General features: G+C 39.6%; 1 protein-coding gene across 1 annotated transcript in view; it reads right to left on the bottom strand.

The window, feature by feature from the left end:
- Positions 1-9,482, bottom strand: part of mast1a (microtubule associated serine/threonine kinase 1a) — a gene marked incomplete at its 5' end in the record, with an annotated part of 69,902 nt that extends 60,420 nt beyond the window's left edge. The window contains one exon of the mRNA XM_084559248.1: positions 9,444-9,482. Within this exon, the coding sequence (XP_084415374.1) occupies positions 9,444-9,482 (39 nt within the window). The remainder of the gene's footprint in view (positions 1-9,443) is intronic.
- Positions 9,483-16,839: the final 7,357 nt, after the last annotated feature.

Raw genomic sequence — 16,839 nt, forward strand, 5'->3', positions numbered from 1 at the left:
CAAAATTAATTTCTATATTCTACTGTCAGGATGGAACAGAGGATTTTAATACGCAATTAAAATGACACATTCCCAACAGTGCTCCACAGATTTGTTGATTATTCTTGTAGAAAATAAATCTGTATTAACTCTTTGAGTCACTTTTCACCAAAATTGCCAATCATCATCTGAGATCCCGGTTTCTGTCTGAAAGTGGCCTTACATAATAAATTGTAATACACAGTAGTGTAATATGAATATGTTTTATAGAAGACTATTGACGACCACATCATGGCTGTGGGAAACTGGCATTTTTCACTATTCTCTGATGGTTTCTAAACCAAACAAATATTCAATTCACTGAAAAGATAGTCTGCAAATAAATCTATGATTAAACAAATCTATAGCTGCAACAGTAAGACACACGTCTCACCTAAGGTGCTGGCAACATTTATAAAGGGCAATCTTTCATGCATCCATAAAGAGTACAATCTCACAATAAATCATGCAGCAAAATGTTTATTTTAACCCATTAACACTCAATGGTCCAAATATAAAAATTGTAATTTGACGTTGCCACTGGAAAGTGCTGTACTATTTTACTGAACAAAGCAAATTCTTCTTCTTTTAGTATTTTCTATTGTAAAAAGTGTGAATGTGGATAACAGGCACTAGTGGAACATAATTACTAAATGAATATATAATTTTTACAATTTTTAACAATGCAATGCCAATTGCCAATTTTGTTACTGTTGGTAAGGTGTATTATTGTTCACCACTAAAACTAATTTTCTGTCTTCATAAGTATATCTGCTAATGGAATGGTGTGTCCTTACACCTCAAATAAATACATTAAAAACAAGGTACGGACACACTGCATCAACACAGAAAGGTGTGATTACACACACACACACACACACCTGTTTATGTACAGTATACTGGTGTTATGTCATTGTTAAGGCCGTGACACACCAAGCAGACAGTCGGTGAGCATCTGTGGCCATAGGTTTTGGGTGTGTCCTGCAACATGTTGAATTGGTGGCAGAATGCACCCAACACAGATATTCCTCTGATGGGCTATTAAGCGGAAGTGATGAAAGTAAACAAAATGTTCAAATAAACTGTAGACAAACTAATCGGATTTAAGAGAGTTCAGCTCTGTACAATCGTTTGGTTTACTTAGCATCCCAGTTAATAGTAGATCTTCCAGTTTCCCCTTTTGAAATACAGGCTACTACCACCTGCTGGCATTAAAAGAATTTTCCTTTCACACAGAGCAGAACGTACAGTATGTGCCAGCTGGCTACTGGCTGTACTCTCCGCATTGTGTCCAAGTTTAACTTTCATGTCGAGACCCAGGACACGTGGGGCAACATCACATTCTGCCTTCCTGTCGGTAGTTCTTTGATGTGGGCTTGGTGTATCACAGCCTTGAGGGACACGTTCACACAAAGAGTTGGGTAAAATAATCGAGCATAAGAAAACATTCTGATGCAGCCTTGTGCACTATGGCGATACAAAAAGCTTTCATTAAGATGTTATGCCACATACAAAGCAGTACAGACACCGCCTGGAAGCCTGACCAACTTTCTCGCCCACAAATGTTTGGTGGCTGGTCGATTATGCTTCGTCAAAGAACAATCAGTGCCGGAACAGTCAAATCATTTGTATGGGCTTCGTGCGATGTTGTCATTCACGTCATCTGTGGGTTGACGTCACTTTCATTCGGGCTGGGGAGAAGCCTCCACCAGCTAACAGGTCCACCTCCTCTGGTCTGCTAGCAACAGCTCAAGACTGGGAGTTGAAAGTTGACCTGGGGAAGCAACTGAAATTCCCAGAAAATGTCGCCACTACAACACTGCGGCCAGACATGCTGCTCATCTCAGAAGCCTCCAAACGGATCATTCTCCCGGAACTCACTGTCCCTTGGGAGGACCGCATCAAGGAGGCCAATGAGAGGAAGAGAGCAAGATACAGTGGGGAAAATAAGTATTTGATACACCGCCGATTTTACAAGTTTCCCCCCTTATAAATAATGGAGAGATCTGTAATTTTCATCATAGGTACACTTCAACTGTGAGAGACAGAATCTAAAATAAAAATCCAGAAAATCACATTGTATGATTTTTAAATAATTTATTTGTATTTTATTGCATGAAATAAGTATTTGATCACCTACCAACCAGTAAGGATTTTGGCTCTCACAGACCTGTTAGTTTGTCTTTAAGAAGCCCTCCTATCCTCCACTCGTTACCTGTATTAATTTCACCAGTTTGAACTCGTTATCTGTATAAAAGACACCTGTCCACACACACAATTGATCACACTCCAGCCGCACCACCATGGACAAGACCATAGAGCTGTCTAAGGACACCAGAGACAAAACTGTAGACCTGCACAAGGCTGGGATAGGCTACAGGACAATAGGCAAGCAGCTTGGTGAGAAGGCAACAACTGTTGGTGCAATTATTAGAAAATGGAAGGGATTCAAGATGACTGTCAGTCTCCCTCAGACTGGGGCTCCATGCAAGATCTCGCCTCGTGGAGTGTCAATGATCATGAGAAAGGTCAGGGATCAGCCCAAAACTACATGGGAGGACCTGGTCTATGACCTGAAGAGAGCTGGGACCACAGTCTCAATGGTTACCATCAGTAACACACTACGCTGCCATGGATTAAAATCCTGCAGCACATGCAAGATCCCCCTGCTTGTCCAGCACATGTCCAGGCCCGTCTGGAGTTTGCCAATGGCCATCTGGATGATCCAGAGGAAGCATGGGAGAAGGTCATGTGGTCAGATGAGACCAAAAGTGAACTTTTTGGTATAAACTTCACTCGCCGTGTTTGGAGGGAAAAGAAGGATGAGTACAATCCCAAGAACACCATCCCAACTGTGAAGCATGGGGGTAGAAACATAATGCTTTGGGGGTACTTTTCTGCAAAGGGACCAGGACGAGTGCACTGGATTGAGGAGAGGATGGATGGGGCCATGTATTGCGAGATTTTGGGCAACAACCTCCTTCTCTCAGTAAGAGCATTGAAGATGGGTCATGGCTGGATCTACCAGCATGACAATGACCTGAGACACACAGCCATGGCAACTAAGGAGTGGCTCCGTAAGAAGCATTTCAAGGTCCTGGAGTGGCCTAGTCAGTCTCTAGACTTAAACCCAATAGAAAATCTTTGGAGGGAGATGAAACTCCGTGTTGCCCAGCTACAGCCTCGAAACCTGAAAGATCTGGAGGAGACCTGTATGGAGGAGTGGGCCAAAATCCCTGCTGCAGTGTGTGCAAACCTGGTCAAGAACTATAGGAAACGTTTGATCTCTGTAATTGGATCTGTACTAAATATTAAGTTCTGTTTTTCTAGTGTATCAAATACTTATTTCATGCAATATAATGCAAATTAATTATTTAAAAATCATACAATGTGATTTTCTGGATTTTTGTTTTAGATTCTGTCTCTCACAGTTGAAGTGCACCTATGATGAAAATTACAGACCTCTCCATTCTTTATAAGGGGGGAAACTTGCAAAATCGGCGGTGTATCAAATACTTATTTTCCCCACTGTATGCTGAGCTAGTGGAGGAGTGCAGGAGCAATGGGTGGCAAGCTAGGTGCGAGCCCATCGAGGTGGGATGCAGAGAGTTTGCAGGCCAGTCCCTATGTAGGGCCTACAACATGCTGGGCATCACAGGGGCCAGTAAGCGAAGGGCCATCAAAGAAGTCCCTGAGGTGGCAGAAGTTGCCTCAAGGTGGCTGTGGATGAGGAGAGGAGAGCCGTGGGTGAGGTAGCGCTGCCTGGACACAAGCTAGGGCCTGATCAACCCTGGCTGGGTCGCCTGGGAGAGAGTGTATTATGTTTGAAAGACCCGAAACACTCCATAACCCCAGGTAACATCACTGAGGATGTGTCCAGGTTGCACCAATTGGATGTATGTTTAAAGGTTGTGGAAGTGAATTTGTTTACTGTTGTACAAATAATTGAAATACGGCCCAAAATGAAATCCAAAAAGGGTGTTCCAGACTCTTATTCTGATAAGGTTAAGTCTGGCCACACCAGGCTAGTGTAGACACACTCATATTCACAGTCTCCTCAGCATCTATGCCTTGCTGTACAGTTAAAACAAACTGAAATATTAAAAAAGTTTGCCTAAGAAGTAAAGGCAGGGTGTCACATAGTTTTTCTAAGGCTTTTTTTAGTGTGCATATTTACCCGAGGACAAAGCGAAGGCCAACTGGAAAGCAAATAAAAGAAAAATGTTAATATGCTGCTGCTCTGGGGAGAGTCATGAGGCTTCTGTTCTGCTTCTGCTGCCAATACTGACAGCTAATTGCAAGGCAAATGTCACACAGTGTATTTTTCAGCTTAATAGTCTACCAGTTGTACTTAAAAGCTTTGAATTTAAAAGGTCTTTCCACAAAGGTCTGAAATAATGTGATAATGTGTGGCTCACACAAGTTTCTTTCCTTTCTTGTTACACAGGAAAGAGTTCGGAAACTTTAAGAAGACCTGCTTTGTCTTATTTTGTCTGTTTGGGGGATTAACATGGGCACAGGCTTTTGCACATTTATATGTTTCTCGTTTGATAATTCAAGCCAAGATAAAGTATTTCAGATATTTGAAGAGATTCCCAAATATATTCTGGCCCAGATCTGTTGCTTTGATGTACACTTTGCTCTCTTAGAACAAAACCTACCCTTTCTGAGTAATACTGACATCAGAAGGCCATGGTGAGGCAGAACAAAGCAGTGGGCATGGCAATCAGTGACAGGACTTGGCAAAGAGAGTTGGATCTTTTGCAGTGATCACACTCTTATCCCTTGTGCTTAGCATATTGGAAATTGGCACACTGCCCAGAACAAAATATTGGACAAATTATGCTAGTGAATGCATGAATGAGTACTCCATACTCCTACAACAGAGAAGGATGAGGCATGACTTTTGTTTGTTTTTGTGTGTGAGCATTATGAGCATATGGGTTAAGTGTTAGTGTAACTCCACGCACTTACAACTGTTTAGGATGACACAATAATCTTCAAGGTGAAAACAAGTCACATCAATGGCATACTCCTACCCACAGCAAAACACATGAAATGGACTGGTGGCACAGATCACAGTGATGATCATCTCTGATAAGACGTAAGACATAAGACATTGTTTATTTGTCCCGAGTGTGGGAAATTCCTTGTCACAGTAGCGTGGAATTTGGCAAAAATATATACAACAAATTTGAACACAACAAAAATATATAGAGCAAAATAGAAATATAAGGATGCTACTGACTGTAGCTGATCTAGTTTCTATTTTAATGGGTTTCATATAGAATAATGGTCCCTGTTTCAGGAAACTGATATTCTATTATTGATTTGAATGTTTTTGGATGTGTACAGTTGACAAAAAAAGAGTCAGTGATTGAAATTGGAAATGTGCTTATTTAACTCCAAACTGGAGTCAGACGGGGTATTTTTTTGTGTATAATGCCCCCTCCCTCTCTGACCTAACATTTCCTAATCTTTTTAAGAAGAAGATGCCAGAAAGAGATTGTGAGGGCTGATTAGATAGTCACTGTGGACTAAAACATCTGATCAATGATTTTATGTTTATTTTTTTCTAAATGACAATGAAAAGGTTACAAAAAGTGTCTACCATCATTGACCACGGGGAGGAAAAGTGAAATCATTCAGAAATTTCAAGTTTAAAGTATGACGTTTTATTGCTCCAAACCAGATCTCCTCCAGCTGTCATATATTTTGTTGCTCTGTTATAACGTCACACTGCTTCCTTCTGTCTTTGTATACTTCTTAAAAAAAAAAAAAAAACATGTTAATATTGGCTTAAACTATATTATTATCTGATGAATTCTCAAACATCAATACTGGTTTCAAACTTTGAAATCTACTGTCAAGTGCTAAGAAGTTACCCTAACACTATACATAGTGTATTTCATTCACTGTCTCACATTTTTTGTTTTCTTAACTAAATTACTGCCTGATTGAAAGTCTGAATTTTGTTCATTATACACCATTTTCAAACAGGCAAAATTTCCAAACAGGTGTGCTAAAACTGAATTGTTGTGTTAAAATTCTTTGGTAAATCAATAGAAAAAAATACTTTCTATTAGAATCTGAATATACACATTTACAAGTTCAAGTAGTGTATTGGTTTTGACACTCAGCTAACCTCTACATCAGTTTAATCCCTAATCAGTTTGCTGTCCACACTCAGAAATTACCAATGAAGTCATCATCTGTATGAAACACAAACATATCATACATGTCTATATGCAAAAGTAGATCCAGGTAGTAAAGGGATCCCAATATCGTAATAGCCACTTAAATAGGGTCAACTGGAGCCCAAAGCTGCTGCCTACGTCTAATCTATGCAGCCCCCACCCCTCCTCCTGGCCTCAAGCCCTTTCAGACAGCTCTGCTGGTGGTTGGTCTTCCTCCCTGAGGACACACAGGGCTGTTAGGCCACCATTAGTCCTGCTAATGGGCCCAACAACTGCACCACATCCTCAGCATTTAGACCTCCTCTGTCTGAGATATTGGTATCGACCACTTCAGCGGAAATGGAGAGCAGGGGCAGGGGGTGGGAGTCAATTTGATATGTACATACAAGCATGAATGTTAAGCACATACACAAAGGAACAAGCAAGATGTTTCATGAAGCCACAGTATGAAAGGATGCACAACCATATGAAAATGCACTCAGTGTCTTGTGTCTGAGTAGTGCAGTTTGTCTTTGTGATCTCCTTTAAAGTGCGTGTTTATTTTTATGTCTGTTTTCCTGATTTTACTAAGATACAAAGGTTGTAGTGTGATTGTGTGTCTCTTGTCCAGCTGTGTCCCTGCGTGTGCATTACGTTTTACAGCTCTATGTTCACAGCAGATTTTCTCCTACCAGAATGGTCTGCTCTTTGTTTTCTAATGACAGTTTCAATAATATGGACGAAATTTAGATACAATTACGTTCTGAATAAATATTTTAATCACTGGGACTACTGAGTTGAGCAAAGTGATTGCATGTCTACTAATTTACACCCTCAATTCTTCTTCAAACCTTCTAGCTTGAGTGACTGGACTGGACTGGAGGGACAACAGTGATGCTGTATACAGTACAAGGAGGGCTTGAGTAGACTCTACTTTCTGAGGAAGCTCAGTCTTTCAACGTATGTAGCAAGTTGCTGGAGATTTTCTACCCGTCTGTTGTTGTGAGCGCCCTGTACTGTGCTGTGGTTTGTTGGGGGAGCAGCACCAACAAAAAGGACATAAGTAGGATTGACAAATTGATCCGAAAGGCTGGTCATGTTATTGGCAGTGAGTTGGAGACGTTTGTCTCAGTGAGGGACAGGAGGACACTGGACAAACTGCTCTCCATCATGGACAATCCATCTCATCCACTACACCAGACAATAGAGGGACAGACTGATCCAGCTACAGGACTTCTTTCATACCATTCTCAGTCCAGCTGTACAACTCACCTTTCTGTATCAGATAACTCCATGCTATTTATGTTAGTGGCTATTAATGGCTATGACTATTTTTACTTAGTTTACTTATATTTTATTTTATTTTATTTAATCTTTCTTTTACTTGTGGTTCTTATCAAAGTCTAAGTCTATTTGGAGAGGAGCTATAGGAACTGCAGTATTTAATAAAGGAAATGGAAAATATTTTCTTGTTTCATCTTCTTAAAAATGAACATTTGCTGCTTTTTTTTATCTTGTCTTTGTTTTAAATAGAACTTATCAGAAGTTTGGACCTTTCCTGTCAAACAAATCATAGACAATAGAATCATAGTCCTTATTTTGGATGGTGGGAACTAGAGATTGGCATGCTCCAATATTTTTTGAGACTACATTAAACAGCAACTAATCATTCAGTCTAAACAGGCCAAGCACAAAATAACTGTCAAATTTGAAACATATAATATATTAATCAGTTAATAACATTCATCTGAAACAATTTAAAAAAATAAATAAAATGACCCAGTGATTATAAATGTTAAGGTTTAAATGACATTCCAGTTTTTAAAATGTGTATTTCTGCTGTTTCTCTTCTAGTTTGAATATGTAAACTTTAGCTTTAAGGAATCTTAATGGACACATTTGTACTATTCCCTTTAAATTTGTTGACTAAAGAAATCAACACAGACAATAATCAGCACACTAACCTATTTTTTATAACTGTTAATTGGAGCTGAGAACATTTTCTGGTACATAACCCAGCTTCCCCCTGATTCCTGAATGTCTCTAACGCTTGTCTTGACATCAACACAAACATAGAGGAAAACTACTTTAGCCCATATGTCCCTGCACTTTTAATAGCTATGGAAAAGCAGCCTTAGTCTAAATGTCACTGAGAAACAGATTAGATGATTCAACAAAGGCATAGTAGGAGTATAGATATCAAATATCCTTGTATTTGTTAGAATGACATGTTGTCATGACTAACTCCTCAGGCAGCCATTTATTATTACATCTTTAATTTGGTATAATCTGCCTTACAGTAGGAGCACATCGCCTTTAGGATAGGAAACTCTTAGCCTAAGCCTCTATCAACTGAGCAACAATGTATACACAGGACATCTACTCTCTCTATTTCATAAATAATATAAAGGATATCTTGTAAAGATGTGCAACCAAGAACTTTTACTGTAAATTAATTCACAAGGAGTCAGACTGGCAGACAGTGGCCCTGATATTGAGCATTTCCTGCCTTGATTAGTTACACACGCCCAGCATACGGAGGGAAGCCTCGCTTTACTAGTGGCTTGACACGTCAGTCATAATGTGAAACAAACGAGCGGAATCTACATCATGCAAATGTAACTGAATAATCTCCTCCACCTACTTATTTTCCTTTAAGCAGACCACACTCAAAATAGGACTGATTATTATACACTTTAAAAAAAAATGAAAAGAGGTCTATCACCCAGTGCACTAGTTCATTAGTTTCCAAAACTACACATTAAAGAAGTCTGTCTGCAATCAAAAATGTTGTCATACTGTTTAAAACAGGGTAACTTCCTCTGAGAGGATTAGGGCACAGCAGACAGTGCAGCAAATGAACGAGCAGGGCAGTTTTTATCAGTGTAATGGATGTAGTGTTAGTTTGCCAAATTAGCCAAACATCCGGTATACAACTTCCCTGTCAATAGGCTTTATTCAATTATTAAAGCAAAGTGCTGAGAATTTGGTTATATTAAACACTCATTAATGACATTCTGTCTAAAACTTTACATCATACATATTGTGATTAGTTTCAGACACTATCAAGAACAAAACTTATTCAAAGGAATAATTGTTCAATTAGATTAATTAAGGGTTGTGTATATTCCTTGTAATCCCACCATACAATATCCTACAGCCTTAGTTTGAAGTATAAAAAGAGGACGGTCATAACTTTAAGATTTTCTGATGGATGATTAGTAAACACAGTGGTTAAAAAGTTCTCACCTGCAGCCTCCGTCTTCGGATGATCCCAGTATCATCCATGGCGAGTATCCGGGTTTCCACCTGTCGGCGGGGCTTCCAGGTGACCGGACGAGAAGAGGACCCACTCTCGCGTGACTTTGAGCGAACCAGGACAACGTGACAATTTAACACTGGACCCGAGTGCTTTGCGTAGGTTTGGATGCTTTTAACATAATTTACCAACCAAAATCAGATGATATCCGCTAATTTCCTGGAGTACGTGGCGCTGTTAGGGTCAGTGTGAAAAATAACAACATAACTTTTAATTTTATCTCGCGTTACGACCAAAAAACTACATTCAGGTTCGATCGAAGTATGAAAAGTGCCACTCCTGTGCTCGATCCCAGCCCAACATCCCATGCTGGCAGAGGCTGACAGAGACCACTAACTATGCTGCTCTGTGGCAGGAACTGCTGAATAAGCGAGAGGCTGCACGGTGGGATCAGCGTGCCATACATGCAGTGAAGTCCAGCTGAGAGATAGAGAAGAAACCTCCCGAAGAGCTCAGACCGTCAGGCCATAGGTTATCGCACCGCCGATTAGATAAAGCCAGCAAGTTTGCAAACATCTTCACTCCCAGACACCCACTGAGTCATCCTTTATACTGTTTGCAGCTTACGCACGAATAGCAGTCCAACTAAATTAATCCAACTACCGCCATCGCTTGAAATGCTTCTATTACAGTGATCAGACATCCTACGTGTTATAGGAGTCCGCTAGCAGCCAAACCAAATACGGCGACGTGTTTTTGCATAGACGGCACCGGTGCATGCATGCACACTGAGTTCACTGGGTGCACATTGCACATGAAACCACAAATTTCGGTTATATGAGACATCCACTCGTTGTCAAGGCATCTGTGCAGTGTTAAAAAAAAGGCACGAACAATGCGAATCTGCGGAGACTCTATAGCCAAATGCAAGATCCAAACATCGGCAGTGAAAGCAGGTGGATCACTTATCGTTTTCCTCCTCTGGGACTCAGATCTGTGCATTCAAGTAAAGGATGTGTTCCCTCTGATCTTCTTGGGTGTAACGCCGCTTTTCTCGTGGAAAAAAAAAAAGAAAGAGATCTGTGGTTGCTACACAGGCTTCGCTCCATCCTCGGCTCCTACCACCCACTTACTACTACCGAATGACGTTTAACCCCTTAGCGACCGGAGGCTGTGAACAAGATCGTGGATGTACGAGTTGTTGTGTATCATTGTGTCTTTTGAACTGAGTTTAAGATGAGAACTGTGGAGGAATACAGTAGCACCACGCTCCAAAAGATTTTAAAAACATAATTTTCTATTGTGAAGTATTTACCACATTTTGTTTCTATGCAAAAACATTTAGGTTACAAGTTACATTTAGGCTATGAATATGGGACCAAAGTACAGTTACATTTTAATAGTTTGTCAATAATATGAATAGGAATAATTCAATGTCATTCTCTTGCTGGTTGATCTCAGTGTAATCAGCCCAATGTTTGCTGGTGATTTGGCCATCTCTAATGTTCCTGTTATGATAGATTTCTTTTGTTTTTGCAGTCCGAGGAAGGCATATTTCCCTTGGATTGAGAGGTCCTTGTAGGTTAAAAGCAAAGGTTTCCAAATGCAAACGCACACTGGGAAACAACTCCAGACCTTTGACCTGCATAACTGAAGGAACACCCCACATGTGTCCAAATAGCTTCTGAGTCAATGTCCAATGTCCATTCAGTGTTGAGAACCTGAAAATAGGGGACTGTCTGTTAAAATGGTTGTGATTCCTACACCTCTCCTCTAATTTAGATATGAATACCTTCACAGTAAAGCTGAAAGCCCTTTTAAGGTCACGTCTTAACTAGAACTGGAATATGTTTTAAACAGCTAAAAATAAATAAATAAAAATGTGTCACTGATCAAACTTCTGTGGACCTAACTGTATGTCTACATGTGTGACAACTGTGGCATTTTAACACGGATATGTGCAATATCTGTGGTAAAACCGGCAGAAAAGACAGATGTGTATGTGTGTTGCCAATCATCCAACAGTTTAAGCCGAACTTTATGCATGAACAATGGGAATAATGTGCCGAAATTAACAGCCAAGGGTATGAGAGTGGAATCCTGAATGGTTTTAACATTTGCATAGAGGGTTATTAAGTTACTTCTGAGTTTACACAGCTTTGTCTGTTTTGTGCAACACTGTCTAACTGATGGTTAACATAGCCCATCGTCATTCATCCGACTGGAGACAACATATTCCAATGACAAATGGCGTCAGGCATTATGCATTATTCAACATTCCTCCTGTCACACATGGAATTCATTGCCACATAGCATTTCTGTCTTCACTTACTTGCATCCCCGATCCACATGCTAATGAATGAACACTGGGAAATATGAAAAAAAGAGAGGTATTTTGGGTTGTGGATAGATTAATTGAAACTGTTTGTTTGTCTAATATTTATATCTCATGAACAGCCCTCTCCCTGCTGAGTCTGCAAACAGATGTAGATGCAACGTCAATAAATGGAATGCACGCCCTAATCAGCAGCAGAGGAAAGTAATCACTGACTACGCTGAAACATTAAAGGGGTAAAAGTCCATCACTGTGTTCACACAATGTGGCTGAATAAAATGACACTGTTAAACATTCTCACAAGAAGGAAAAGCCAGAAAAAAAGAGAAATGTTGGTCAAAGGTGGCTTGAGAGAAGGATCAATGTGGAGAGAGAAAAACACACTGCAACCAGGCAGCTGGTCCAACTCCAGCTCCAAGACAGAGGGAGACTTAGTGGCTTTTAGCATCCTGGCTTTAATGGTCCTCATCTCTCCCTGAGCAGACAGAGCTGGAAAGCTTTAGTCCCTCTCACTGAGAGATTTACAGCTGACAGACCACTGTCTGAGTGAAATGTCAGAAACCCAAAACCAACATTGCTTCCTTCTCACTTTAAACATACTCTTCTGACTTAACAGTGCAGACATTTTGATTTGTCACAGTAGGGACGTTGCATTAAGTGTCCCTGTGAGCCATGACAGCAAAAATGGGGACTTTGGTTGTTTACATGCTGTTATTTATATTTTCACTAAATCTACAGATTTTTTTTTATTATTATTATTATTCAGCCTGTCAAACATCTGTCATTTTTTTACTAAGCACAATAGTTGTCCATTATTCATCTGTCACTCCACTACTTCAGTAACCTAGCAATCGTTTCAGCTGTAGATGGCTCAGATTTGTTTAAATTAACTAAGAGAGCCGTTGATTCAAATGTGTTTTCAATTTGGAGGCTGTGGTTTGTAGTACTACTGAATTGTATTGTGTTGTAACAACACATTAACAGCACCAGAAACTACAGTTACGCCTTAAAGTGTTTGATCGTCTCAGAATTTTCAACATTTCTGGATAAAAATGACTCAAAACATCAGTGGATTTTCACTGATTACACCGTCCTGAAAGCAGACAAAGAGAACCCAATCAAACAAATGAAAAAATATATGAGACAATAGGCCATATCAGTAGGGTACAAGTGTAAGTGCACCTCTAGGATTACAACTTCAGCTGAATTCAAAATGATGACTCTGTAGTCACACCAAACGTCCCTCTATTTACAGGCAACTGAAAACTAAAAATGGCATTATGCTTTTAAGAACCACCTGGTGGAGGCATTCTAGTGTTAGGCTGTGCAAATGATGTGTGTTTTTCCAACAATTTTACAACAAAGGTTCAGGGCAGATTGCATTTACTGTTTGTTGAACATTTTCCACTTTGGCACTGATCGTTTTAAACCTTTCTGCCATTAATCTACGTTGGTCCATCTTTCCCCACAGTCCACCTAACTACTTACCGTCTGTGGTCAAAGGTGTTTGTAGTTCATCAAAACAGCTTTGACCACAGACATTTATTTCTCTGAGAGATTTTAAACCCTGTATTCCTAATAATATTGGAGACTGCTATTTCTTTGACTGTTTTATTTTCATTATTGTGAACTAGTGTGCTGTATGTACAATGTATTCGCTAGATGCATCTTCTGAATTAATTGAAAAAATCAAAACGCTTGGTAAACTCGCAATTTCTTAAGACTTTTACCTTCCAGTCTCTAATTTTGCACCAACATCGACAGGGTGTCTGCAAAGCACCAAAAAAAAAAAAAAAAAACCTTAAAAAACTTAAAAAAATAGAAATTTGAACATTTATAATTACTTGACATTTGAGGAAATTCCTTCTGCAGATGAGGACCGAATAACAATAAAAGCTCTGAAACAACATTTTAAATTGAGCCTGTGATGACAATGTTTTCTTACATCCTTTTAAGTCTAATTTTGTTCATTCCTCAGATTCAACTAGTAATTAGGTGCTTTAATCTTGATGCTGACCTGAGTGAGTACAGACCTTATTCAAAAAAAAAAAAAAAAAACTGCAGGATTTAATTCAAGACCATATCTCACAAAAATGGTTATCAGCATGTCAGCAGGTGAAAAATTGTGTCTTGTGCAATGACCCAGTTACCGGCTTGTCTGACTTCTCCACCACATTTAGCTTATGCTGCTTTTTCCTATTAATATTAAATAATGGATGAATGCATGAATTTTACATCTTTTTGTTCATTAGGTGCTGTGAGATTTGGGGAGGAGAGGCAGAGCAGAGCTCGTCAAAGGCAGTAGTTTTAACAGGCAAATATCCTTTTATATTACTGTGGGCAAACGTTCTCAAAAATGATGTCATGCTTTTTCAAAGGATGCCCTGAGGGAGGTCAGACCGGATCAGCTCTCTGCAGCCAAAAAGCTTGGCAGGGCTGGGATTTGGAATGGGCCTGTCGATTGTGCGATCCCATTTCCCATCCTGGTAAGCCTGTCCCACAAGAGCCACGTCAGCTCACATCTCTTCATAGGCTGCAAGTGCCTCCCACTTCAGATCTGCTCTGGGAATGTGTGTATGTGTGTGTAGATAGAGGCATTAGTGGGAAAAAATCTTAAATCGTCAACCACTATTTATGCAGGTACTTTAAGAATATAACGTAAGAGCAAGCAATATATACAAAATGTGATATTTTTATGTTTGTGTTTTGGACTGGTAATTAAACACAGTAAATGCTTGAATAAAGCCTTGTAGTTGGATGATGCCTTTTTTTGGTGATATCTGATGCAGTTTTATTTTTTTAACTATAATGTATAGACTAAATTGGTGTTGCCCTTGTCCTATGTTAAACATTATCCATTCTTTGCCAACCTGGGACAATGATTGGTGTTAAGCCACATGACTATGCCCAATCCACCACTGAAGGTGACCCGTATGTATGTGGATATGGATATTATTCCTAGTTTCTTTATTTTTTAGCATTTTGTTTTTTAACTTTATACCCTAATCAAAGTTGTTTCGAGTTTTGACCACTTCAGAATTTTTTCCCTACTTCATGTTCATTGGAACAATGTTCAAGTTACCCCGGAAACTATTACTGTGGTTATACAATGCCTATCATGATAATCCTCCAGAACAACTGGACTAAGTAATTTCAGCATTTACTTTTATTTTTTTAGCTCTAAATCAAATGTTATTATATGTAGTGTGACTAAATACAGAGGCAGACATGCTGCCTTGACTGTATGCCACAGAGGAGCCTGCACCCATAATACTGAGTTTATTTAAATTGATTTAGAATAAAAAAGGATGAATTCTCATAGAATGATTATGTGACACAACTCAATGCATAGCAGCAACACTGCTTTCTTTCATTAATTAATAATAACCAATTTAGTCATTTCACAGAAGCTCAGTTAATTTGAGTAGTGATGAGCAAGCCTTTCTGAAGCTCTTTCTTTGTTCACGTAAGCACTGATTGGCACAAATCTTTAGCAGGAGACTAGTTCCTGCAAATTGGCTTTCAACACAGAAAGTAAGACCTACAGCAGCGTCGTGATTGTTTTAAGAGGATTTGTTTTGTGTAGACTATTTTGTCATTCTTACAACACAGCAGCATGACAGTCCAAACCTGCAAACTGAATATCTGCCAGGTAAAAGGTCTTTTCCATACTGATTTTACTTTCTCCCATAGTATTCACCAAAGCATACATGAGGCAACAACAAGGCCTGAAATACTCTTCTTCCATCTCTGCTTCATCATCTTCATGCCCTTTTGATTGTCTTCCTCAGTTATATATGCTGTATTTTCCATTAATTTTAACTTTTCCCTTGTCCTTTAAATCAGCTTCCTTAAAACAGCTCCTACTTCTCCTCATTCTTTGCCCTGTCTGTCTAGAAGTGGGTCACAGACCATAGCTGTGGTAAAAGCCTTGTCTGGAAAGAGAAGCTTCTCTAAATAAATCACCACATGATCAGTGGTGTCAGGGAGCCCATAATACATACATAAACTACAGTGATGGAAAGTGGAGGGGAGCTCAATAGGGAAGTGCCTTCTAAAGTTGTTGTGTGGTGTCGTTGGTAGTGGATGCATTTGGGTCCTTTGGGTTCTGGGGAGGCACCTCTGTGGAGCTGACTTGGTCCCGCAGAGCATCCCACAGTTTGGGATTTGGAGAGTTTGGAGATCAGGTCAACACCTTGGGTTATTTTTGAGCTTTTCCTAAGCAGTTTTTGTGGCACTGCAGGCCACATTGTCCTCCTGGGTAAGAACACTGCCATTTGGGAGTGTTACTGGTATGCGTTAGACTTACCTCGTCAGCAACAACATGTAGGTAGGTGGGTGGTAAATGTCTGGGTAAAATCCACGTGAATGTCAGGACCAAATGTGTGCCAGCAGAACATTGTATTATAATGAAATGATCAATGTTATTCACTTGACATGTTACTGTTTTTTTTTAGATTGTGGCTGATCAGTGTGTATCACAACACAACCGACTCTGTTATATACACAGAGAAGTTTTTTCTTCAGACAACTAGATAATGGATATATATACAAACTGATTTTGGACACTCAAATAAAATATCACATAGCAAACAGTAAATGAACCCCCTTGGGCAAAGCTCCAGCGGCCGTCTTGAAGTTGACATTGTTTCAGAGTAATCGATCAAATCTCTTGACTTCCTTGAAATTTATCAAAGGAAATCAATGTCTTGACTCTGATGGTTCTCCACCGGCAGGTCCAAAGTTTCACTCAGTGAAACAGCTTGAAAGTTACAAGGACTGTCACAAATTTAGATACTTTGGTGACTTCCACTGTTGATCAATTAGAGCGCAATTTGGTACAACTGTTCAGTCATTTTGAGATTGGTTGACACCATTTGAATGAGTATATACTCATCATACTAATCATACAGTATGTGTAATCAATGCCATTGAACATTTTATTTCGCCTACAATAAGGCACAGTGTTATTTTACAGTAAATTAAATTAAATTAAATTATAATTATCATGGAGCCACACTTTCAAAGGACCTGTCCAGGGTGTACCCCAC

The sequence above is a fragment of the Chelon labrosus genome (genome assembly GCF_963514085.1).
Source record: "Chelon labrosus genome assembly, chromosome: 2".
In the NCBI taxonomy this organism is placed as follows: Eukaryota; Metazoa; Chordata; class Actinopteri; order Mugiliformes; family Mugilidae; genus Chelon; species Chelon labrosus.